Source organism: Clytia hemisphaerica, unplaced genomic scaffold (assembly GCF_902728285.1).
Source record: "Clytia hemisphaerica strain Z4C2 unplaced genomic scaffold, Clytia hemisphaerica genome assembly, whole genome shotgun sequence".
Classification (NCBI taxonomy): Eukaryota; Metazoa; Cnidaria; class Hydrozoa; order Leptothecata; family Clytiidae; genus Clytia; species Clytia hemisphaerica.
Window position 1 is genome coordinate 860,061 of NW_027104506.1, and position 20,873 is coordinate 880,933.

General features: G+C 41.7%; 9 protein-coding genes, 7 non-coding genes and 6 pseudogenes across 16 annotated transcripts; 13 read left to right on the forward strand and 9 right to left on the reverse strand.

The window, feature by feature from the left end:
- The first annotated feature begins 1,284 nt into the window (after window positions 1–1,284).
- On the forward strand, window positions 1,285–1,415 carry LOC136821911 (U2 spliceosomal RNA; annotated as a pseudogene).
- A 1,540-nt stretch (window positions 1,416–2,955) lies between these two features.
- Window positions 2,956–3,143, forward strand: LOC136821908 (U2 spliceosomal RNA). The gene has a single exon (XR_010848820.1). It is a non-coding gene; the product is annotated as a U2 spliceosomal RNA (small nuclear RNA).
- A 219-nt stretch (window positions 3,144–3,362) lies between these two features.
- On the forward strand, window positions 3,363–3,525 carry LOC136821900 (U1 spliceosomal RNA). Its single transcript, XR_010848816.1, has one exon. It is a non-coding gene; the product is annotated as a U1 spliceosomal RNA (small nuclear RNA).
- A 200-nt stretch (window positions 3,526–3,725) lies between these two features.
- Window positions 3,726–3,844, reverse strand: LOC136821893 (5S ribosomal RNA). Its single transcript, XR_010848811.1, has one exon. It is a non-coding gene; the product is annotated as a 5S ribosomal RNA (ribosomal RNA).
- A 164-nt stretch (window positions 3,845–4,008) lies between these two features.
- On the reverse strand, window positions 4,009–4,491 carry LOC136821830 (late histone H2A.2.2-like). The gene has a single exon (XM_067078050.1). The coding sequence runs from the start codon at window positions 4,441–4,443 to the stop codon at window positions 4,048–4,050; it is 396 nt and encodes a 131-aa protein (XP_066934151.1). The 5' UTR covers window positions 4,444–4,491; the 3' UTR covers window positions 4,009–4,047.
- A 200-nt stretch (window positions 4,492–4,691) lies between these two features.
- Window positions 4,692–5,152, forward strand: LOC136821829 (histone H2B, gonadal-like). Its single transcript, XM_067078049.1, is given in 2 exon segments — window positions 4,692–4,816; window positions 4,819–5,152. Coding segments are annotated over 2 exon segments (399 nt in total). The 5' UTR covers window positions 4,692–4,744; the 3' UTR covers window positions 5,146–5,152.
- A 463-nt stretch (window positions 5,153–5,615) lies between these two features.
- Window positions 5,616–6,007, reverse strand: LOC136821884 (histone H4). The gene has a single exon (XM_067078127.1). The coding sequence runs from the start codon at window positions 5,970–5,972 to the stop codon at window positions 5,661–5,663; it is 312 nt and encodes a 103-aa protein (XP_066934228.1). The 5' UTR covers window positions 5,973–6,007; the 3' UTR covers window positions 5,616–5,660.
- Window positions 6,008–6,442: 435 nt separating this feature from the next.
- Window positions 6,443–6,957, forward strand: LOC136821881 (histone H3-like; annotated as a pseudogene).
- Window positions 6,958–7,235: 278 nt separating this feature from the next.
- Window positions 7,236–7,918, reverse strand: LOC136821879 (histone H1-delta-like). The gene has a single exon (XM_067078124.1). The coding sequence runs from the start codon at window positions 7,827–7,829 to the stop codon at window positions 7,287–7,289; it is 543 nt and encodes a 180-aa protein (XP_066934225.1). The 5' UTR covers window positions 7,830–7,918; the 3' UTR covers window positions 7,236–7,286.
- A 1,109-nt stretch (window positions 7,919–9,027) lies between these two features.
- On the forward strand, window positions 9,028–9,156 carry LOC136821913 (U2 spliceosomal RNA; annotated as a pseudogene).
- A 1,852-nt stretch (window positions 9,157–11,008) lies between these two features.
- Window positions 11,009–11,216, forward strand: LOC136821905 (U2 spliceosomal RNA; annotated as a pseudogene).
- A 221-nt stretch (window positions 11,217–11,437) lies between these two features.
- On the forward strand, window positions 11,438–11,601 carry LOC136821896 (U1 spliceosomal RNA). Its single transcript, XR_010848812.1, has one exon. It is a non-coding gene; the product is annotated as a U1 spliceosomal RNA (small nuclear RNA).
- A 203-nt stretch (window positions 11,602–11,804) lies between these two features.
- Window positions 11,805–11,923, reverse strand: LOC136821904 (5S ribosomal RNA). The gene has a single exon (XR_010848819.1). It is a non-coding gene; the product is annotated as a 5S ribosomal RNA (ribosomal RNA).
- Window positions 11,924–12,087: 164 nt separating this feature from the next.
- Window positions 12,088–14,093, reverse strand: LOC136821870 (histone H2A-like). The gene is made up of 2 exons (XM_067078112.1): window positions 13,752–14,093; window positions 12,088–12,573 (listed from the first exon to the last, which is right to left on the reverse strand). The coding sequence occupies exons 1-2, from the start codon at window positions 14,056–14,058 to the stop codon at window positions 12,140–12,142; spliced, it is 741 nt and encodes a 246-aa protein (XP_066934213.1). The 5' UTR covers window positions 14,059–14,093; the 3' UTR covers window positions 12,088–12,139.
- LOC136821882 (histone H2B, gonadal-like) lies at window positions 12,761–13,279 on the forward strand. The gene has a single exon (XM_067078126.1). It carries the CDS (start codon window positions 12,829–12,831, stop codon window positions 13,228–13,230), a length of 402 nt encoding a protein of 133 aa, XP_066934227.1. The 5' UTR covers window positions 12,761–12,828; the 3' UTR covers window positions 13,231–13,279.
- A 436-nt stretch (window positions 14,094–14,529) lies between the features above and the next one.
- Window positions 14,530–15,045, forward strand: LOC136821880 (histone H3). Its single transcript, XM_067078125.1, has one exon. The coding sequence runs from the start codon at window positions 14,589–14,591 to the stop codon at window positions 14,997–14,999; it is 411 nt and encodes a 136-aa protein (XP_066934226.1). The 5' UTR covers window positions 14,530–14,588; the 3' UTR covers window positions 15,000–15,045.
- Window positions 15,046–15,324: 279 nt separating this feature from the next.
- LOC136821878 (histone H1-delta-like) lies at window positions 15,325–16,003 on the reverse strand. Its single transcript, XM_067078123.1, has one exon. The coding sequence runs from the start codon at window positions 15,916–15,918 to the stop codon at window positions 15,376–15,378; it is 543 nt and encodes a 180-aa protein (XP_066934224.1). The 5' UTR covers window positions 15,919–16,003; the 3' UTR covers window positions 15,325–15,375.
- Window positions 16,004–17,119: 1,116 nt separating this feature from the next.
- LOC136821914 (U2 spliceosomal RNA) lies at window positions 17,120–17,246 on the forward strand (annotated as a pseudogene).
- Window positions 17,247–19,257: 2,011 nt separating this feature from the next.
- Window positions 19,258–19,464, forward strand: LOC136821903 (U2 spliceosomal RNA; annotated as a pseudogene).
- Window positions 19,465–19,685: 221 nt separating this feature from the next.
- Window positions 19,686–19,849, forward strand: LOC136821897 (U1 spliceosomal RNA). The gene has a single exon (XR_010848813.1). It is a non-coding gene; the product is annotated as a U1 spliceosomal RNA (small nuclear RNA).
- Window positions 19,850–20,053: 204 nt separating this feature from the next.
- Window positions 20,054–20,172, reverse strand: LOC136821915 (5S ribosomal RNA). Its single transcript, XR_010848821.1, has one exon. It is a non-coding gene; the product is annotated as a 5S ribosomal RNA (ribosomal RNA).
- A 165-nt stretch (window positions 20,173–20,337) lies between these two features.
- LOC136821888 (late histone H2A.2.2-like) lies at window positions 20,338–20,821 on the reverse strand. The gene has a single exon (XM_067078132.1). It carries the CDS (start codon window positions 20,771–20,773, stop codon window positions 20,390–20,392), a length of 384 nt encoding a protein of 127 aa, XP_066934233.1. The 5' UTR covers window positions 20,774–20,821; the 3' UTR covers window positions 20,338–20,389.
- Window positions 20,822–20,873: the final 52 nt, after the last annotated feature.

Genomic DNA, 20,873 nt, shown 5'->3' on the forward strand with positions numbered 1-20,873 from the left:
TCAAATAACCCGTAAAACCCCAGTAGAGGGACACGTCCAAGATAAAAGTCCAAAGAAATCCAAAACAGAAACCAACTCAACCCAAGTATCAGTGGCGCAATCGGCAGCGCACCAGACTTCTAATCCAGAGGTCGCAGTTCGAACCCCGTTCGGAACCAAAACATCAACAAAAACAAAAACGACTGGAGAATCAAAGACACCATTCAAATCAAGAGAAGGAAACAAATTCGCAACCATCGCAAACTACAAAAAGAATTCACCGGAAAATAACTTTAACAAATTCATTTCAACAAGATCAAAGTACTTCCTTCAAGGACCATCTAACACCGTCACAAAGGTTAGTGAAGCTTTGGAGACTAAATACTTTTATGGCCATATTGCTTGGTCTTTCTTTCTTGATGAACATGAATGGGCAGCAATGATGTTTCGATTAAATATAATGAGACAAGACACTAAATTTCAAGAGTTAAACTATAGTCTCTTCGCTGATGGTTACATACATTATTGTGATAATTATGCTCCATCAGACTTTAGAAGCTACAAATGCGAAGCACAAATAGAACATTTTATCAATGTTGTTGTATCACGTTGGACAGAATTCACAGAGACAGAGTCTTTGATAAACAAACCATTCCCAAGTGATAAAAATTGGGCAATTTGGCGTTGGAATAAAGGTCTTTATTTCGGATGAATTGCCTAAATATTTCTATAGCTACACGAGTACCAGACAGGACCTGCCTGGGGCACTGAGGTCTTCGTTTTCTTTGGTTTTTTGAGGGGGGTAAACACTTCTACAAGATAGTCTCTTGTATGGTGTATTTTTCTTTGGGTTGGGCGGTAGCTCTTCCACGATCGCTGGTTCTGTTGTAGCATTGCGTCTCCTCGAGTCTCTGGTGGTAGTCTTGTATATTAGGGTTTTTTCTTAGGAAAGTCAGGTCTAGAATGGTAACTCAGCTTTAGAAATCAATAACAACTTAAACATCAATTTATATTTTTACTTGTTATGTCCAAGCTTTGAAATTTTTTCTATTCTCACTTACTTAATAGATTGTTTGCCATGGATCGATCGATCCTGAGTGGATGCAGGCGTATGGGCCGGGCATCCACATAAAATTCCGAACCCGAACCCTAACCCTAACCCTAGTTCCCATCCTCCCTTACTTGGGGGACGTGATTACCCATCCCATTTCAAACCTGACTACCCCTCCCCCTCCCCCTGCAAAGGAAACCACAAGTCTTTATCATTCCTTCGCAGCCTGGCTGAAAAGCAAAGCCATCCTCGGTATCGCTTCTCGGCCTAATGGCTAAGATCAAGTGTAGTATCTGTTCTTATCTGTTGGGAAAGCGAGACTGTCCGTAACCCGGCTATTGGTTAATCCAATTTAAAAGTCCGATTGGAGAGCCCGAGACTCGATCATCTGCAGTGCACCACAACTGATTATTATGCGATTCAACGAAAAGACTGTTCATCTCCCAAGACCCGAATGGACAATCGAGAAGGCATTGGATACCATCATCAACATCGGTCTTCAAGAACAAGTCGTTGCTGTGACAACTTCGCTGAAGAGAGTGTACATTCATTTGGAAACTCTAGCCGCTAAAAATCTCCTTCTCAAAACACGCACAGAATTTCAAGACAGCACAAGAACCACTTCACTTGTGGTGACGGTGCAAGGAATTCCTGTGGAATACGATCAAAAACCACGTGACCTCAATAGCCAGCCAATGGGGCACGTTCACAAAATTCAACCTATCAAAAAGACGTACAAAACCATCAAGTACAGAAACGGAAACTGGCAAATCGTCTTCTCAGACCTAAGCAAAGCTCTATCCCACAAATACACAATAACTCTACCTGGAGATAACCCCACCAAAATTACCCTCGCGTACAACGATGCAGATATGGGCAGACTTGTACGAAAAGAGGAAGTTAAAAAACAAACCCCTAAAAACCAAAAACACAACAAAACCCAAAGAAACCCAACAACCAACACAAAAACCAAAAGAAACCCAACAACCAACACAAGAGGAGGTCCAAAAACCAATCCAACAAGAAAAGTCGGCCGAGGACCTGGTCCTGTCATCTGATGGAGAAATCCTATCCGACGACGATTCCTCGTCCAATGGCGCTATGGAAATCGACACCATTGACAACACTAAACCCGACGAAAACTCGGCACTACCAAAAATTCCATTAAAAGACTATATAATCCAACACTGTCCAAGGGTGCAAGCAAAGAAAACGACTCCACTTACACAATGTAGTCACAAATCAATCCGTGTTAACTTTACAGAATACGTAAAGAAACGCCGCCAATACTACACAAACACCAAAACTCCATACTCAATGAGAAACTGGAGACCCACCATGGATGGATACGAGTACATTTTCGGAGATGTCGGCTGGCTATACATGCTCAGTAAATGGGAATGGATGACACTCATGAAACTGCTTGATCACAAAAGACTGGATCTCGAAATGGTAGCCTGTGACTTCGAAGTAGAATACCCAGGCGAGGAAGACGAATATACCACCTACCTAACTTTTCTAAAACAAGAACTAAACATTCTGGACAAAAACCATCCAAACCCAGAATTTGAAGAAGTAATAGACGATCTCGATGAACGAATAGAAAAACTTGTAAGAACTGCCTGCATCCGCCAACACTCCATGAAGGAGACATCCTTCAAATGGACGCCCAACCGAGAACTTTGGGAATTTTGGCGGACAAGGACACAGTTTTTCTACAACAACTCACTCAGAGAAAAACAAGCAAAACAAGCAATTGAAGAATACAAAAAACAATACGGAGAAGATTAATTTCTTTCTTTGGGACCCTTTTTTATGCGGTGATCACAGTCCCTTGTATTATAGGGCTGCACCAAATAAGCCTATGGCAACCATCTTGTCCCTTAGAATACGTGAAAACATTTTTTACTTGTTATGTAAATAGCATAGTTTATAAAAAAAAAAAAAAAAAAAAAAAGGATCTGTTCTTATCAGTTTATATCTGATACGCCTTCCATAGTGTTGGCTCATATATTAATCTGATTTTGGCTTCGGGTCAAGGGAGCGAGGTTTACCTCACCCTGACCACGGGTTGCCTCGGCGTTGCACTACAGTCGAGCGCGGCCCATTTTTTATAAAAATTGAATTCACTACTACTTAAAACTTCCTCCACAGTCCTGGTGGTTATGTCTTCATGCGCGAGCGATGCGTGCGCATTTTGTTATTTGACCCGCCGGATGAGCCCCCTATCCTTCATCCCTTCCTTGGATGCGATTTGCATTTCTGATTTCTTTAGACACAAGGAAAGTTATACCAAGGGACACCTAGGCTGAAACGAATCGCATTCAAACTCATACTTACCTGACGGGGAAGTAAAGCCTGATCAAGGAGGGGTTTCTTCCAGAGTGAGGCCCTCGCATTGCACTTCGCTGGGCTGACCTCTGCGATTGCTACAAGTGTAGTAACTCGACCGTACAATTTCTGGTAGTGGGGGCCTGCGTCCGCGCTCGCCCCCTTCTTTTAAAAAAAATTGAATCAAAAAAAAAAAAATTCTCCACTGATGGGGCTCGAACTCAGGTCTTGTCTGTTCGACCCCTTGCCCTGCCTTCTTGCCCACCCATCAAAAAATATTTATCCTCCTCGCCTCGAACTCAGAAGTGATGATTAGACCCCTTCATGAAAGTATTCGACCCCAGATAGAAAAGAAATCATGAAAAGTCTACGACACCGGGAGTTCCCAGGCGGTCCCCCATCCAAGTACTATCCCGGCCCGACGATGCTTAACTTCCGTGATCGGACGAGAACGGGTGTTTTCATCGTGGTATGGACGTAGACATTAGGTAGGGTATCTCTGGGGGTCTGATCACTTGCAGGGATAGGATGACAGTAGTAGAGAGTATAACGTTCTCTAGGGTTATATTTTGAAGCTAGGGTTAGGGTTGTGTTTGAAACCAGAGGTTCAAAAAAATATAGACAAGTATGGAATGTTTTTTAAGAGATTTGTGGTCTTAAAAAAGACCGTTTTTGGGGTTCCAACATCAGAAGAGAGACTTAGTTCTTCTTGGCTGATTCTTTGTTCTTCTTGGGAGCAAGAGAGCGTTGATGTTTGGCAAGACACCACCATTGGCAATGGTGACTCCACTCAAGAGCTTGTTCAATTCTTCGTCGTTTCGGACGGCCAATTGGAGATGTCTTGGGATGATTCTTTGTTTCTTGTTGTCACGGGCAGCGTTACCAGCCAACTCCAAGATTTCAGCAGACAAGTATTCCAAAACAGCAGCCAAGTAAACTGGAGCTCCGGATCCAATTCGAGAAGCATAGTGTCCTTTTCTCAAGAATCGGTGGACTCTGCCAACTGGAAATTGTAATCCAGCTCTGAATGATCTGGTCTTTGACTTTGTCTTGGCTTTTCCTCCTTTTCCACGTCCAGACATGATGATTTTCGATAAAGTATTCACGTACGAAGAGACACTTTCGAAGCAAAAATTGTAGTTGAATTACTTCCCACAGAAAAGCTTATTTTTTTACGTTCAGAAAAGGGATATAAACGCTCTTTTCTAAACCAATCAGATTGCGCCATAAACAATAGTGAAACCGGCTCGACCAATCACAGCGCGTAATCGCATTTTTGGATTCCGTAGAATCCCTTTTTTTATTGAAATGTTTTTTATTTTGATTTGTCTCAAAACACTGATTAGCATTTTTGCAAAGCAGTAGTTCTACGCAAAATTCATCATGTCTGACGCACCAAAAGGAGGAAAACAAGCCCCAAAAGTGGCCAAGAAAGGAGAGAAGAGAGCTGGAAAGAAAGGAGGCAAAATTGGAGGAATGGCGACAAGAAACGCAAGAGAAAGAGACGTGAATCTTACACCATCTACATCTACAACGTCTTGAAACAAGTCCACCCCGATGTTGGAGCTTCATCCAAAGCCATGAGTATCATGAACTCTTTCGTCAACGATATCTTCGAGAGAATCGCATCCGAAGCTTCACGATTGGCTCTTCAAAACAAGAAATCCACCATCTCATCTCGTGAGATCCAAACTGCTGTTCGTCTCTTGCTTCCAGGAGAGTTGGCCAAGCACGCCGTCTCAGAAGGAACCAAAGCCGTCACCAAATACACCAGCAGCAAATAGATTTCTCCCCTTGTGGAACCCCAAAACGGTCTTTTTTAAGACCACAAATCTTTTAAAAAACAACCTATACTTGTCTATATTTTGTCTCCCATCCTGCCTGCCTGAGTTTGAAAACTTTCATGAAAAAAGTTTAACGTCAAATAATTTCTTTCTGAGGAAAATATATTGAATTTTGGCTTGAAAAAATCTAACGTCAAATATTGTAGACTACAAATCCATGAGAAATTTCTCTGACTATTGAAAAGTCATGAAGAAAATTCTGTTTAACGTCAAATAATTTTCGAAAAATGCAAGTCTTTGAAAAGAAAAGAATCCCTTGTAATATGGCTAGGAAAATTTCAATTCTAAGATTTTTGGAAGGGTTATAATTTTTTTGTTTGGAGGGGTAGATAGGGAAAGGGTCAGGGTATGCTATGAATTAAAATTCAAAGCTTGAGATATACAAAGTAAGATTTGTTTTTTATGAGATGTGTGGCTATAAAAATAGCCGATTTGTTGAGTCCAAGTCAAACTTCTTAACCTCCGAATCCGTAGAGAGTACGTCCTTGTCGTTTCAAGGCGTAGACGACGTCCATGGCGGTGACAGTCTTCCTTTTGGCGTGCTCGGTGTAAGTGACAGCATCACGGATGACATTTTCCAAGAAAACTTTCAAGACACCACGGGTCTCTTCGTAGATCAAACCAGAGATACGTTTGACACCACCTCGACGAGCAAGACGACGGATGGCTGGTTTGGTGATACCTTGGATGTTGTCACGTAAGATCTTTCTGTGACGTTTGGCACCTCCTTTGCCCAATCCTTTTCCTCCTTTTCCTCTACCAGTCATTATTGCGATGTACGTTCAGTAAGCTGAATACAGAAACTGTTTGAATTTGCACTTCCAAAATTCTATTTTCTACCAAATCAGAAAATTTCGAAGTACGGATGTATGTGGAAACACCTATTTCGACCAATCAGAATCGAGATTACTCAAATCAAAAAAACAAAGTTGCAAAAAAGTTTGAAGTTTGGCGGTTTTTCGCGAATATCTCAGAAACTACAAAAGCTATCAAAAAGATCTTTGGCAGAAAGATTTCAGGGCAGATGAGACGTCTTTTAAAGAAAAAATCATGAAAAAAGATTTAAAATTGGCTGAGATATAAGCTTTTTCCCGTCGCCAACAAACACGGATTTGTTGATTTTCAAAAAGGGATATAAACGCTGTTTTTTAAACCAATCAGATTTCACTTTCATCGACCAATCAGATTACGCGATTTCGATGTAAACATTCTGAAAACCGGGAAGCCTTAAAAAAATTCATTCAAATTTGATTTTTGCTAGAGAATTCAAGCAAATCAAGCACTTCTACTAGAAAAATGGCTAGAACAAAGCAAACTGCTCGTAAATCAACTGGAGGCAAAGCCCCACGAAACAATTGGCTACCAAAGCTGCAAGAAAGAGTGCACCAGCCACCGGTGGAGTCAAGAAACCACACAGATACAGACCAGGAACCGTCGCTCTCCGTGAGATCAGAAGATACCAAAAATCCACTGAATTGCTCATCCGAAAGTTACCTTTCCAACGTTTGGTCCGTGAAATCGCTCAAGACTTCAAGACTGACTTGCGTTTCCAAAGCTCCGCCGTCTCTGCTCTCCAAGAAGCATCTGAAGCTTACCTCGTCGGACTCTTCGAAGACACCAACTTGTGTGCCATCCATGCTAAACGTGTCACCATCATGCCAAAAGACATCCAATTGGCCCGAAGAATCCGTGGAGAACGTGCTTAGATCTTTCCTGATTGTGGACCAAAAAACGGCTATTTTTATAGCCACACATCTCCTAAAAAACAAATCTTACTGTGTATATCATGAATCCCCCAAATATGACATAACTCCCCTCCCTGAGACTCAAAAAAATCCCAGAAAAATTCAAATGAATAGGCCTCTGAGTAGGATGGAAAAATTATAGCAAAATTAGAAATCCCAAAGTAGGCAACAACATGGCCTTGTAAAAAAAATTAAAAAGTTCGAGAATTTTTTTTGGGAAACTTTTCTATCTAGGGTTAGGGTTGAAGGGAATATAGTCAAGTATAAATTGTTTTTTAAAAGATTTGTGGCTATAAAAATAGCCGTTTTGAAGTTCCAAAGCAAGTAGGGTGCAATTTATTTCTTGGTTGTCCTCTTCTTTGGGGTTTTCTTGGCTGGTTTCTTTGCTGCTGGCTTCTTGGCTGCAGGTTTCTTGGTGGCTTTCTTGGCTGCTGGTTTTTTAGCAGCAGAAGCTGGCTTCTTTTTGGCAGCGGTCTTCTTCTTGGGTGTAGATTTGGCTTTCTTGGCAGCAGGCTTCTTCTTTGGGGTGGTTTTCTTGGTGGTCTTTTTAGCAGCTGGTTTCTTAGCGGCGGGCTTCTTCTTGGGAGCAGCCTTCTTCTTTGGCTCGGTCTTCTTTACAACTTTGAAAGATCCTGATGCACCGGTTCCTTTGGGTTGAGACAAGACACCGCTGATAACACCTCTCTTCAGAGCCATCTTGAGGTGGACAGAAGCATTGTCTCCGACTTTGTAGTTGGCTTGGATGTACTTGAGGATGGCTTGTCTTGAAGATCCACTTCTTTCTTTCAAAGCGACGATTGCAGCAGACACCATGTCGATGTATTTTGGATGCTCAGCTGGCTTTTTTGGTGCAGCTTTCTTCTTTTGTGCTTCAGACATGATTGCAATGAATTTCAAGTTTGAACGTAAAAAATTTCAGTAGTTCAGACACTTCTAACTTTTTCGTAGACTGATTCTCGATTTTCAGTTTTTTTCTATTAGAATGGAATTTTTTCCGATTTCGGACGCGAAAGTAAGCAATTTTCAAAATGCATTTATATCCCTTTTTATAAATCGTGTTTGTTGGTGACGGGCAAAGTGTAAAATAAGGGCTTTCCCGAAAAGGTATAACAAAATAAAAAACTGTTCTGGACGGGGAAATAGTTAGGCTAGGTTGGGTGAAAATTTGAAAGCAATCGGTCGAGTAGGAAAAAAGTTATTAAAGAAAAAAGAGGAAATTTCATTGATTTTTCGAAGAAATTTCGTCTTGAAAAGCAAATAACTCTGCGAAAAAAATAGCTACGGACTTGATTCTTTTTGTTAAAGTTGCTCCAAGGCCTCTGCTTTTCGGCACCATAAGCAGTTTTTCGGTGACATTATTTTTGGTTGAGGAAATCGGGTGCGCGGCAACATGGGAAAACACGGCAAAATTTTATGTTTTGAGGGGTTGTTGTGGATGTCAGAACTTGGGCTAACACTAACCCTGAGCCCAAGAAAGGGGTGTGGAGCCTTTGGAATGAAGTAAACCTTCCCTAAGAGTAGGAAAGAAAATAAGAAAATATTTTGGGAGAGGAAAAAAAAAATTTTTCTCCAATTCTTAGGTCAGGCAGGGTAGGCGAATGTTCTCTAGGCTCTTGTTTTTGGGCTGGTTGAAAATTTTTTATGAACATGAAAAAGTGAACTGAGCAGGGAAAATAGGGAACCCTTCTAGCCAGCAACTCGCTCCCGTTTGAAAATAAAGTCAAAATAGACAAAAATTGGTTAGGGTTAGGGTTAGGGTTAGGGTTAGGGTTAGGGTTAGGGTTAGGGTTAGGGTTTATGTCCAAGCTTTGAAATTTTTTCTATTCTCACTTACTTAATAGATTGTTTGCCATGGATCGATCGATCCTGAGTGGATGCAGGCGTATGGGCCGGGCATCCACATAAAATTCCGAACCCGACCCTAACCCTAACCCTAGTTCCCATCCTCCCTTACTTGGGGGACGTGATTACCCATCCCATTTCAAACCTGACTACCCCTCCCCCTCCCCCTGCAAAGGAAACCACAAGTCTTTATCATTCCTTCGCAGCCTGGCTGAAAAGCAAAGCCATCCTCGGTATCGCTTCTCGGCCTAATGGCTAAGATCAAGTGTAGTATCTGTTCTTAGTTGTTAAGCAAAGAGACTGTCCGTAACCCGGCTATTGGTTATTCCAATTTAAAAGCCCGATTGGAGAGCCGAGACTCGATCGTCCAAGAAGAAGATTCTCCAAAAACAAAATTTCTCCAAACTTGCACCACAATGAAGTTGCATGCGCTATCCGTATACGTTTCGTCAGAAATCAGCGTCGAAAGTGCCATCGACAAGATAATCGATTGTGGTTACGGATCGGACATAATTGCTGTTACAAGATCAATGAAACGCACTTACGTTCATCTTAAAAGTTTGGCAACAAAACAACATCTGCTATCAAAAGGTTTCTTCGATCCCGTCGAATCAGTTCCACTTGTGGTGACAGCACAAGGAATCCCAATTGAACTGGACAAAAATGACGTGTTTAACATCTTCAAGTCATGGGGAGAAGTCACCAAAACAATTGCAACAACGAAAACTTACAGAAACATCCGCTATCGAAATGGAAATTGGCAGATTCATTTCAAACGTTTCTACAAAGAATTTCAAAATCACATCTCGGCATCAAGCGAAGCCCTCAAAGAGAAAATCTATATCACAACAAAGTTCGACAAAGCCGAAATGATCAAACGTGTGATACCAACAAAACCTTCACAAAACCAACCCCCCCTACCTCCCTCTCAGCCCCAGAGAAGTGGAGAAGAAAAAACAAAATACCAAGATACCAAACAACCACCGAATAAAGCGAAGAGTTCTGGTGTCCAAGCATCCAATCAGCAGAAGGAACAGAGTAACGGTAAAAGCAACAAGCACTACTCACCTAAAACGAGGAGGGAGGAGAGTTTGCTATACGCTGATATCGTCTCGCTGCACGATTTGGATATGGACATCGAGGAAGAACAGGACGCTGATTCATTGAACAAATCAAGTAGACCAACAACGAATATCGTCCAAATGGACATTGAAGTTAATCCAACTCAAGTCATCCGTAAGACCCCAGAAGAGGGACACAGCCAACCAAATCCGAAAAAGTCCAAAACAACAACCAAGCCAGTCCAAGAATCAGTGGCGCAATCGGCAGCGCACCAGACTTCTAATCCAGAGGTCCCAGTTCGAACCCCGTTCGGAACCAAAAATCAAGAACAAACTAAATCATCTGGAGAATCAAGAAAAACACCATCAAAGGCAATTTTCACTGTCACCGACCAAAAAGGTAAAAACATTTACAACGATTTCTCAAAATACGTCAAAAAAAGGAAGGAACACTTCGATAGCCATGACCCTAAACAATCACATTTGAAATTTGGTCTATCCTGGAAAGACTATAATTATGGACATGTAGCTTGGTCGTTCTTCCTTAACACTGACGAGTGGGCAACTCTGATGCTTCGATATATAGAATTACGAAATGACACAGAACTACCTGACCCCAACTACACACATTTTGTTGATGGGTACTGTCGTTACAACGATGACGCCCCAGAAGGTTTCATCAATTTAAATTCAGCAAGGGAACAGGTAGATTTTCTAATTAACTTAGCATTACATCGCTGGGAACAATACAAACAAACTAAAACTTGCAAAGAGCCAAGCTTCGAAAACTGGGCTATTTTGCGATATAATAGAGAAATATACTTCAAATAAATATTTAATTTATTCTTTAGCAATGAGTACCAGACTTGACTCGACTTTGGGGCACTGAGGCAGTTTTCTTTGGTCTTTTTTGAATGGGGGGTAAACATGTTTCCTGACAGTCTTTCAGGTAGACATGTGTTTTTTGTTGGGTCAGGTCTTAGCCTTTCCATGATCGCTGAGGTGGGTTTGTTTTGGGCATTGTGCTTCTTTCCCACTCTGGTGATAGTCTTCTTTGGGCAAAATTTTTTGGGTTTTTCTTGGGTAAGTCTTGTCTAACTTGGTAACTCGCTTCAGAAACCATAAGAGCTGTATTTTTACTTGTTTTGTAAATATATGACTTATAAAAAAAAAAAAAAAAAAAAAAAAAAAAAAAAAAAAAAAAAGTATCTGTTCTTATCAGTTTAATATCTGATACGCCTTCCATAGTGTTGGCTCATATATTAATCTGATTTTTGGCTTCGGGTCAAGGGAGCGAGGTTTACCTCACCCTGACCACGGGTTGCCTCGGCGTTGCACTACAGTCGAGCGCGGCCCATTTTTTATAAAAATTGAATTCACTACTACTTAAAACTTCCTCCACAGTCCTGGTGGTTATGTCTTCATGCGCGAGCGATGCGTGCGCATTTTGTTATTTGACCCGGCCGGATGAGCCCCCTATCCTTCATCCCTTCCTTGGATGCGATTTGCATTTCTGATTTCTTTAGACCACAAGGAAAGTTATACCAAGGGACACCTAGGCTGAAACGAATCGCATTCAAACTCATACTTACCTGACGGGGAAGTAAAGCCTGATCAAGGAGGGGTTTCTTCCAGAGTGAGGCCCTCGCATTGCACTTCGCTTGGGCTGACCTCTGCGATTGCTACAAGTGTAGTAACTCGACCGTACAATTTCTGGTAGTGGGGGCCTGCGTCCGCGCTCGCCCCCTTCTTTTAAAAAAAATTGAATCAAAAAAAAAAAATTCTCCACTGATGGGGCTCGAACTCAGGTCTTGTCTGTTCGACCCCTTGCCCTGCCTTCTTGCCCCACCCATCAAAAAATTATTTATCCCTCCTCGCCTCGAACTCAGAAGTGATGATTAGACCCCTTTCATGAAAGTATTCGACCCCAGATAGAAAAGAAATCATGAAAAGTCTACGACACCGGGAGTTCCCAGGCGGTCCCCCATCCAAGTACTATCCCGGCCCGACGATGCTTAACTTCCGTGATCGGACGAGAACGGGTGTTTTCATCGTGGTATGGACGTAGACATTAGGTAGGGTATCTCTGGGGGTCTGATCACTTGCAGGGGATAGGATGACAGTAGTAGAGAGTATAACGTTCTCTAGGGTTATATTTTGAAGCTAGGGTTAGGGTTGTGTTTGAAACCAGAGGTTCAAAAAATATAGACAAGTATGGAATGTTTTTTAAGAGATTTGTGGTCTTAAAAAAGACCGTTTTTGGGGTTCCAACATCAGAAGAGAGACTTAGTTCTTCTTGGCTGATTCTTTGTTCTTCTTGGGAAGCAAGAGAGCGTTGATGTTTGGCAAGACACCACCATTGGCAATGGTGACTCCACTCAAGAGCTTGTTCAATTCTTCGTCGTTTCGGACGGCCAATTGGAGATGTCTTGGGATGATTCTTTGTTTCTTGTTGTCACGGGCAGCGTTACCAGCCAACTCCAAGATTTCAGCAGACAAGTATTCCAAAACAGCAGCCAAGTAAACTGGAGCTCCGGATCCAATTCGAGAAGCATAGTGTCCTTTTCTCAAGAATCGGTGGACTCTGCCAACTGGAAATTGTAATCCAGCTCTGAATGATCTGGTCTTTGACTTTGTCTTGGCTTTTCCTCCTTTTCCACGTCCAGACATGATGATTTTCGATAAAGTATTCACGTACGAAGAGACACTTTCGAAGCAAAAATTGTAGTTGAATTACTTCCCACAGAAAAAGCTTATTTTTTTACGTTCAGAAAAAGGGATATAAACGCTCTTTTCTAAACCAATCAGATTGCGCCATTAAACAATAGTGAAACCGGCTCGACCAATCACAGCGCGTAATCGCATTTTTGGATTCCGTAGAATCCCTTTTTTTTATTGAAATGTTTTTTATTTTGATTTGTCTCAAAACACTGATTAGCATTTTTGCAAAGCAGTAGTTCTACGCAAAATTCATCATGTCTGACGCACCAAAAGGAGGAAAACAAGCCCCAAAAGTGGCCAAGAAAGGAGAGAAGAGAGCTGGAAAGAAAGGAGGCAAAATTGGAGGAACTGGCGACAAGAAACGCAAGAGAAAGAGACGTGAATCTTACACCATCTACATCTACAACGTCTTGAAACAAGTCCACCCCGATGTTGGAGCTTCATCCAAAGCCATGAGTATCATGAACTCTTTCGTCAACGATATCTTCGAGAGAATCGCATCCGAAGCTTCACGATTGGCTCTTCAAAACAAGAAATCCACCATCTCATCTCGTGAGATCCAAACTGCTGTTCGTCTCTTGCTTCCAGGAGAGTTGGCCAAGCACGCCGTCTCAGAAGGAACCAAAGCCGTCACCAAATACACCAGCAGCAAATAGATTTCTCCCCTTGTTGGAACCCCAAAACGGTCTTTTTTAAGACCACAAATCTTTTAAAAAACAACCTATACTTGTCTATAATTTTGTCTCCCATCCTGCCTGCCTGAGTTTGAAAACTTTCATGAAAAAGTTTAACGTCAAATAATTTCTTTCTGAGGAAAATATATTGAATTTTGGCTTGAAAAAATCTAACGTCAAATATTGTAGACTACAAATCCATGAGAAATTTCTCTGACTATTGAAAAGTCATGAAGAAAATTCTGTTTAACGTCAAATAATTTTCGAAAAATGCAAGTCTTTGAAAAGAAAAGAATCCCTTGTAATATGGCTAGGAAAATTTCAATTCTAAGATTTTTGGAAGGGTTATAATTTTTTTGTTTGGAGGGGTAGATAGGGAAAGGGTCAGGGTATGCTATGAATTAAAATTCAAAGCTTGAGATATACAAAGTAAGATTTGTTTTTTATGAGATGTGTGGCTATAAAAATAGCCGTTTTGTTGAGTCCAAGTCAAACTTCTTAACCTCCGAATCCGTAGAGAGTACGTCCTTGTCGTTTCAAGGCGTAGACGACGTCCATGGCGGTGACAGTCTTCCTTTTGGCGTGCTCGGTGTAAGTGACAGCATCACGGATGACATTTTCCAAGAAAACTTTCAAGACACCACGGGTCTCTTCGTAGATCAAACCAGAGATACGTTTGACACCACCTCGACGAGCAAGACGACGGATGGCTGGTTTGGTGATACCTTGGATGTTGTCACGTAAGATCTTTCTGTGACGTTTGGCACCTCCTTTGCCCAATCCTTTTCCTCCTTTTCCTCTACCAGTCATTATTGCGATGTACGTTCAGTAAGCTGAATACAGAAACTGTTTGAATTTGCACTTCCAAAATTCTATTTTCTACCAAATCAGAAAATTTCGAAGTACGGATGTATGTGGAAACACCTATTTCGACCAATCAGAATCGAGATTACTCAAATCAAAAAAACAAAGTTGCAAAAAAGTTTGAAGTTTGGCGGTTTTTCGCGAATATCTCAGAAACTACAAAAGCTATCAAAAAGATCTTTGGCAGAAAGATTTCAGGGCAGATGAGACGTCTTTTAAAGAAAAAATCATGAAAAAAGATTTAAAATTGGCTGAGATATAAGCTTTTTCCCGTCGCCAACAAACACGGATTTTGTTGATTTTCAAAAAGGGATATAAACGCTGTTTTTTAAACCAATCAGATTTCACTTTCATCGACCAATCAGATTACGCGATTTCGATGTAAACATTCTGAAAACCGGGAAGCCTTAAAAAAATTCATTCAAATTTGATTTTTGCTAGAGAATTCAAGCAAATCAAGCACTTCTACTAGAAAAATGGCTAGAACAAAGCAAACTGCTCGTAAATCAACTGGAGGCAAAGCCCCACGAAAACAATTGGCTACCAAAGCTGCAAGAAAGAGTGCACCAGCCACCGGTGGAGTCAAGAAACCACACAGATACAGACCAGGAACCGTCGCTCTCCGTGAGATCAGAAGATACCAAAAATCCACTGAATTGCTCATCCGAAAGTTACCTTTCCAACGTTTGGTCCGTGAAATCGCTCAAGACTTCAAGACTGACTTGCGTTTCCAAAGCTCCGCCGTCTCTGCTCTCCAAGAAGCATCTGAAGCTTACCTCGTCGGACTCTTCGAAGACACCAACTTGTGTGCCATCCATGCTAAACGTGTCACCATCATGCCAAAAGACATCCAATTGGCCCGAAGAATCCGTGGAGAACGTGCTTAGATCTTTCCTGATTGTGGACCAAAAAACGGCTATTTTTATAGCCACACATCTCCTAAAAAACAAATCTTACTGTGTATATCATGAATCCCCCAAATATGACATAACTCCCCTCCCTGAGACTCAAAAAAAATCCCAGAAAATTCAAATGAATAGGCCTCTGAGTAGGATGGAAAAATTATAGCAAAATTAGAAATCCCAAAGTAGGCAACAACATGGCCTTGTAAAAAAAAATTAAAAAGTTCGAGAATTTTTTTTGGGAAACTTTTCTATCTAGGGTTAGGGTTGAAGGGAATATAGTCAAGTATAAATTGTTTTTTAAAAGATTTGTGGCTATAAAAATAGCCGTTTTGAAGTTCCAAAGCAAGTAGGGTGCAATTTATTTCTTGGTTGTCCTCTTCTTTGGGGTTTTCTTGGCTGGTTTCTTTGCTGCTGGCTTCTTGGCTGCAGGTTTCTTGGTGGCTTTCTTGGCTGCTGGTTTTTTAGCAGCAGAAGCTGGCTTCTTTTTGGCAGCGGTCTTCTTCTTGGGTGTAGATTTGGCTTTCTTGGCAGCAGGCTTCTTCTTTGGGGTGGTTTTCTTGGTGGTCTTTTTAGCAGCTGGTTTCTTAGCGGCGGGCTTCTTCTTGGGAGCAGCCTTCTTCTTTGGCTCGGTCTTCTTTACAACTTTGAAAGATCCTGATGCACCGGTTCCTTTGGGTTGAGACAAGACACCGCTGATAACACCTCTCTTCAGAGCCATCTTGAGGTGGACAGAAGCATTGTCTCCGACTTTGTAGTTGGCTTGGATGTACTTGAGGATGGCTTGTCTTGAAGATCCACTTCTTTCTTTCAAAGCGACGATTGCAGCAGACACCATGTCGATGTATTTTGGATGCTCAGCTGGCTTTTTTGGTGCAGCTTTCTTCTTTTGTGCTTCAGACATGATTGCAATGAATTTCAAGTTTGAACGTAAAAAATTTCAGTAGTTCAGACACTTCTAACTTTTTCGTAGACTGATTCTCGATTTTCAGTTTTTTTCTATTAGAATGGAATTTTTTCCGATTTCGGACGCGAAAGTAAGCAATTTTCAAAAATGCATTTATATCCCTTTTTATAAATCGTGTTTGTTGGTGACGGGCAAAGTGTAAAATAAGGGCTTTCCCGAAAAGGTATAACAAAATAAAAAACTGTTCTGGACGGGGAAATAGTTAGGCTAGGTTGGGTGAAAATTTGAAAGCAATCGGTCGAGTAGGAAAAAAGTTATTAAAGAAAAAAGAGGAAATTTCATTGATTTTTCGAAGAAATTTCGTCTTGAAAAGCAAATAACTCTGCGAAAAAAATAGCTACGGACTTGATTCTTTTTGTTAAAGTTGCTCCAAGGCCTCTGCTTTTCGGCACCATAAGCAGTTTTTCGGTGACATTATTTTTGGTTGAGGAAATCGGGTGCGCGGCAACATGGGAAAACACGGCAAAATTTTATGTTTTGAGGGGTTGTTGTGGATGTCAGAACTTGGGCTAACACTAACCCTGAGCCCAAGAAAGGGGTGTGGAGCCTTTGGAATGAAGTAAACCTTCCCTAAGAGTAGGAAAGAAAATAAGAAAATATTTTTGGGAGAGGAAAAAAAAATTTTTCTCCAATTCTTAGGTCAGGCAGGGTAGGCGAATGTTCTCTAGGCTCTTGTTTTTGGGCTGGTTGAAAATTTTTTATGAACATGAAAAAGTGAACTGAGCAGGGAAAATAGGGAACCCTTCTAGCCAGCAACTCGCTCCCGTTTGAAAAATAAAGTCAAAATAGACAAAAATTGGTTAGGGTTAGGGTTAGGGTTAGGGTTAGGGTTAGGGTTAGGGTTAGGGTTAGGGTTTATGTCCAAGCTTTGAAATTTTTTCTATTCTCACTTACTTAATAGATTGTTTGCCATGGATCGATCGATCCTGAGTGGATGCAGGCGTATGGGCCGGGCATCCACATAAAATTCCGAACCCGAACCCTAACCCTAACCCTAGTTCCCATCCTCCCTTACTTGGGGGACGTGATTACCCATCCCATTTCAAACCTGACTACCCCTCCCCCTCCCCCTGCAAAGGAAACCACAAGTCTTTATCATTCCTTCGCAGCCTGGCTGAAAAGCAAAGCCATCCTCGGTATCGCTTCTCGGCCTAATGGCTAAGATCAAGTGTAGTATCTGTTCTTAGTTATTTGGCAAAGAGACTGTCCGTAACCCGGCTTTTGGTTTATCCAATTTAAGTCCGATTGGAGAGCCGAGACTCGATCAATCCAAGAAGAAGATTCTCCAAAAAACAAAATTCCCCCAAACTTGCACCACAATGAAGTTGCATGCGCTGGCAGTATATCTTCCAAATGGAAAAAATATTTTCCGCATCGAAGTCGAGCAAGCCCTCGACAAAGCAATCGATTTGGGTGTTGGATCAAACGTGTACGCTGTAACAAGATCAATGAAGCGCACCTACGTCCATCTCAACAGTTTGGAGGCGAAAAAACATCTCTTACAAAAAGGTTTCTACGATCCCGTCGTATCAATTCCACTTGTGGTGACGGCACAAGGAATTCCGATCGAGCTAACAAAGAATGACGTATTCGACATCTTTTCAGCTTGGGGAGAAGTTACCAAGACAATAGCAACAACAAAAATCTACCGAAACATCCGCTACAGAAATGGCAATTGGCAAATTCATTTCAAGCGTTTCTACAAAGAGCTTCCGAATCACATCTCAGCCAAAAGTTCTGCCCTCAACGAAAACATCTACATCACAACAGCGTTCGACAAAGCCGAAATGATCAAACGTGTTGTACCGACAAGACCTACAAACACCAATCCCCCTCCTCCCTCTCAGCCCCAGAGCAGTGGAGCAGAAAAAACAAAAACAACAACCGTATATCCCAAACAACCAACGAATCCGACGTACCATAAGCAGGCATCTCGACGTCCTACAGATGAACCTCTCGGCCTATTGGCTAAGAACATTGTCTCAGGAAATGCTCCAGAAACTTCGGTTCCGCTTCCGCATGTTCGTCCGTTGTATTCGGGAGCTGTCAAGGTAACCAGCTCACACATGGACGTTGATTCATTAGACTCGGACTTAAATGTTGGTACCGAATCGCGCCTAATGGCCTCGTTGGAAACCAATCGCCAGGAGGACAGTCTAAAGAAACCAATGAAAACCTACATTAACCATGGAAACCGACACCTGGAAGAGGCTCCAATGGATTTTGAGGTTAATCCACCACAAATCATCCGTAAGACCCCAGTAGTGGGACACGACCAAAATAAAAGTCCAAACAAGTCCAAAACAAAAACCAATTCAACCCAAGCATCAGTGGCGCAATCGGCAGCACACCAGACTTCCAATCCAGAGGTCGCAGTTCGAACCCCGTTCGGAACCAAAACATCAACACAACAAAAAACAACATCTGGAGAATCAAAACCACCACGCCCCTCAGTGGCAGGGAACAAATTCCAAATAATCTTAAACTGCAAAAAGAATTCACCTGAGAATAACTTTGACAAATTCATTTCAACAAGAGAAAAGTACTTCCTTCAATCTCCATCTACCACCGTCACAAAGGTTAGTGAAGCTTTGGAAAAATACTTTTATGGCCATATTGCTTGGTCCTTCTTTCTTGATGAACATGAATGGGCAGCGATGATGTTTCGATTAAATATAATGAGACAAGAACCTAGCTTTAACGAGTTAAACTATAACTTCTTCGCTGATGGATACATGCATTACTGTGATAATCTTGCTCCACCAGACTTTAGAAGTTACACATGCAATGAACAAATAGAACATTTTATTAAAGTTGTTGAATCACGTTGGGAAGAATTCAGAGACACAAAGTCACTGTGGGACAAACCCTACCCATGTGATAAAAATTGGGCAATTTGGCGATTTAATCGTGGTCTTTTTTTCGGATGAATTGTCTAAATATTTCTATAGCACGAGTACCGGACAGGACCTGACTTTGGGGCACTGAGACTTCGTTTTCTTTGGTCTTTTTGAGGGGGGTAAACACATCTACAAGGTAGTCTTCTTGAGATGTGTATTTTTCTTTGGGTTGGGTGTTTAGCTCTTCCATGGTCGCTGGTTCTGTAGTTGTAGCATTGCGTCTCTTCGAGTTTCTGGTGGTAGTTCTTTGTGTATCTGGGTTTTTTCTTAGGAAAGTCAGGTCTAGACTGGTAACTCAGCTTTAGAAATCAAAACAACTTCAAACAAATATCGAGTTATATTTTTACTAGTTTGTATTATATTACTTGTACTAAAAATAACATTTTTTCAAAAAAAAAAAAAAAAAAAAAAAAAAAAAAAAAAAAGTATCTGTTCTTATCAGTTTAATATCTGATACGCCTTCCATAGTGTTGGCTCATATATTAATCTGATTTTTGGCTTCGGGTCAAGGGAGCGAGGTTTACCTCACCCTGACCACGGGTTGCCTCGGCGTTGCACTACAGTCGAGCGCGGCCCATTTTTTATAAAAATTGAATTCACTACTACTTAAAACTTCCTCCACAGTCCTGGTGGTTATGTCTTCATGCGCGAGCGATGCGTGCGCATTTTGTTATTTGACCCGGCCGGATGAGCCCCCTATCCTTCATCCCTTCCTTGGATGCGATTTGCATTTCTGATTTCTTTAGACCACAAGGAAAGTTATACCAAGGGACACCTAGGCTGAAACGAATCGCATTCAAACTCATACTTACCTGACGGGGAAGTAAAGCCTGATCAAGGAGGGGTTTCTTCCAGAGTGAGGCCCTCGCATTGCACTTCGCTTGGGCTGACCTCTGCGATTGCTACAAGTGTAGTAACTCGACCGTACAATTTCTGGTAGTGGGGGCCTGCGTCCGCGCTCGCCCCCTTCTTTTAAAAAAAATTGAATCAAAAAAAAAAAAATTCTCCACTGATGGGGCTCGAACTCAGGTCTTGTCTGTTCGACCCCTTGCCCTGCCTTCTTGCCCCACCCATCAAAAAATTATTTATCCCTCCTCGCCTCGAACTCAGAAGTGATGATTAGACCCCTTTCATGAAAGTATTCGACCCCAGATAGAAAAGAAATCATGAAAAGTCTACGACACCGGGAGTTCCCAGGCGGTCCCCCATCCAAGTACTATCCCGGCCCGACGATGCTTAACTTCCGTGATCGGACGAGAACGGGTGTTTTCATCGTGGTATGGACGTAGACATTAGGTAGGGTATCTCTGGGGGTCTGATCACTTGCAGGGGATAGGATGACAGTAGTAGAGAGTATAACGTTCTCTAGGGTTATATTTTGAAGCTAGGGTTAGGGTTGTGTTTGAAACCAGAGGTTCAAAAAAATATAGACAAGTATGGAATGTTTTTTAAGAGATTTGTGGTCTTAAAAAAGACCGTTTTTGGGGTTCCAACATCAGAAGAGAGACTTAGTTCTTCTTGGCTGATTCTTTGTTCTTCTTGGGAAGCAAGAGAGCGTTGATGTTTGGCAAGACACCACCATTGGCAATGGTGACTCCACTCAAGAGCTTGTTCAATTCTTCGTCGTTTCGGACGGCCAATTGGAGATGTCTTGGGATGATTCTTTGTTTCTTGTTGTCACGGGCAGCGTTACCAGCCAACTCCAAGATTTCAGCAGACAAGTATTCCAAAACAGCAGCCAAGTAAACTGGAGCTCCGGATCCAATTCGAGAAGCATAGTGTCCTTTTCTCAAGAATCGGTGGACTCTGCCAACTGGAAATTGTAATCCAGCTCTGAATGATCTGGTCTTTGACTTTGTCTTGGCTTTTCCTCCTTTTCCACGTCCAGACATGATGATTTTCGATAAAGTATTCACGTACGAAGAGACACTTTCGAAGCAAAAATTGTAGTTGAATTACTTCCCACAGAAAAAGCTTATTTTTTTACGTTCA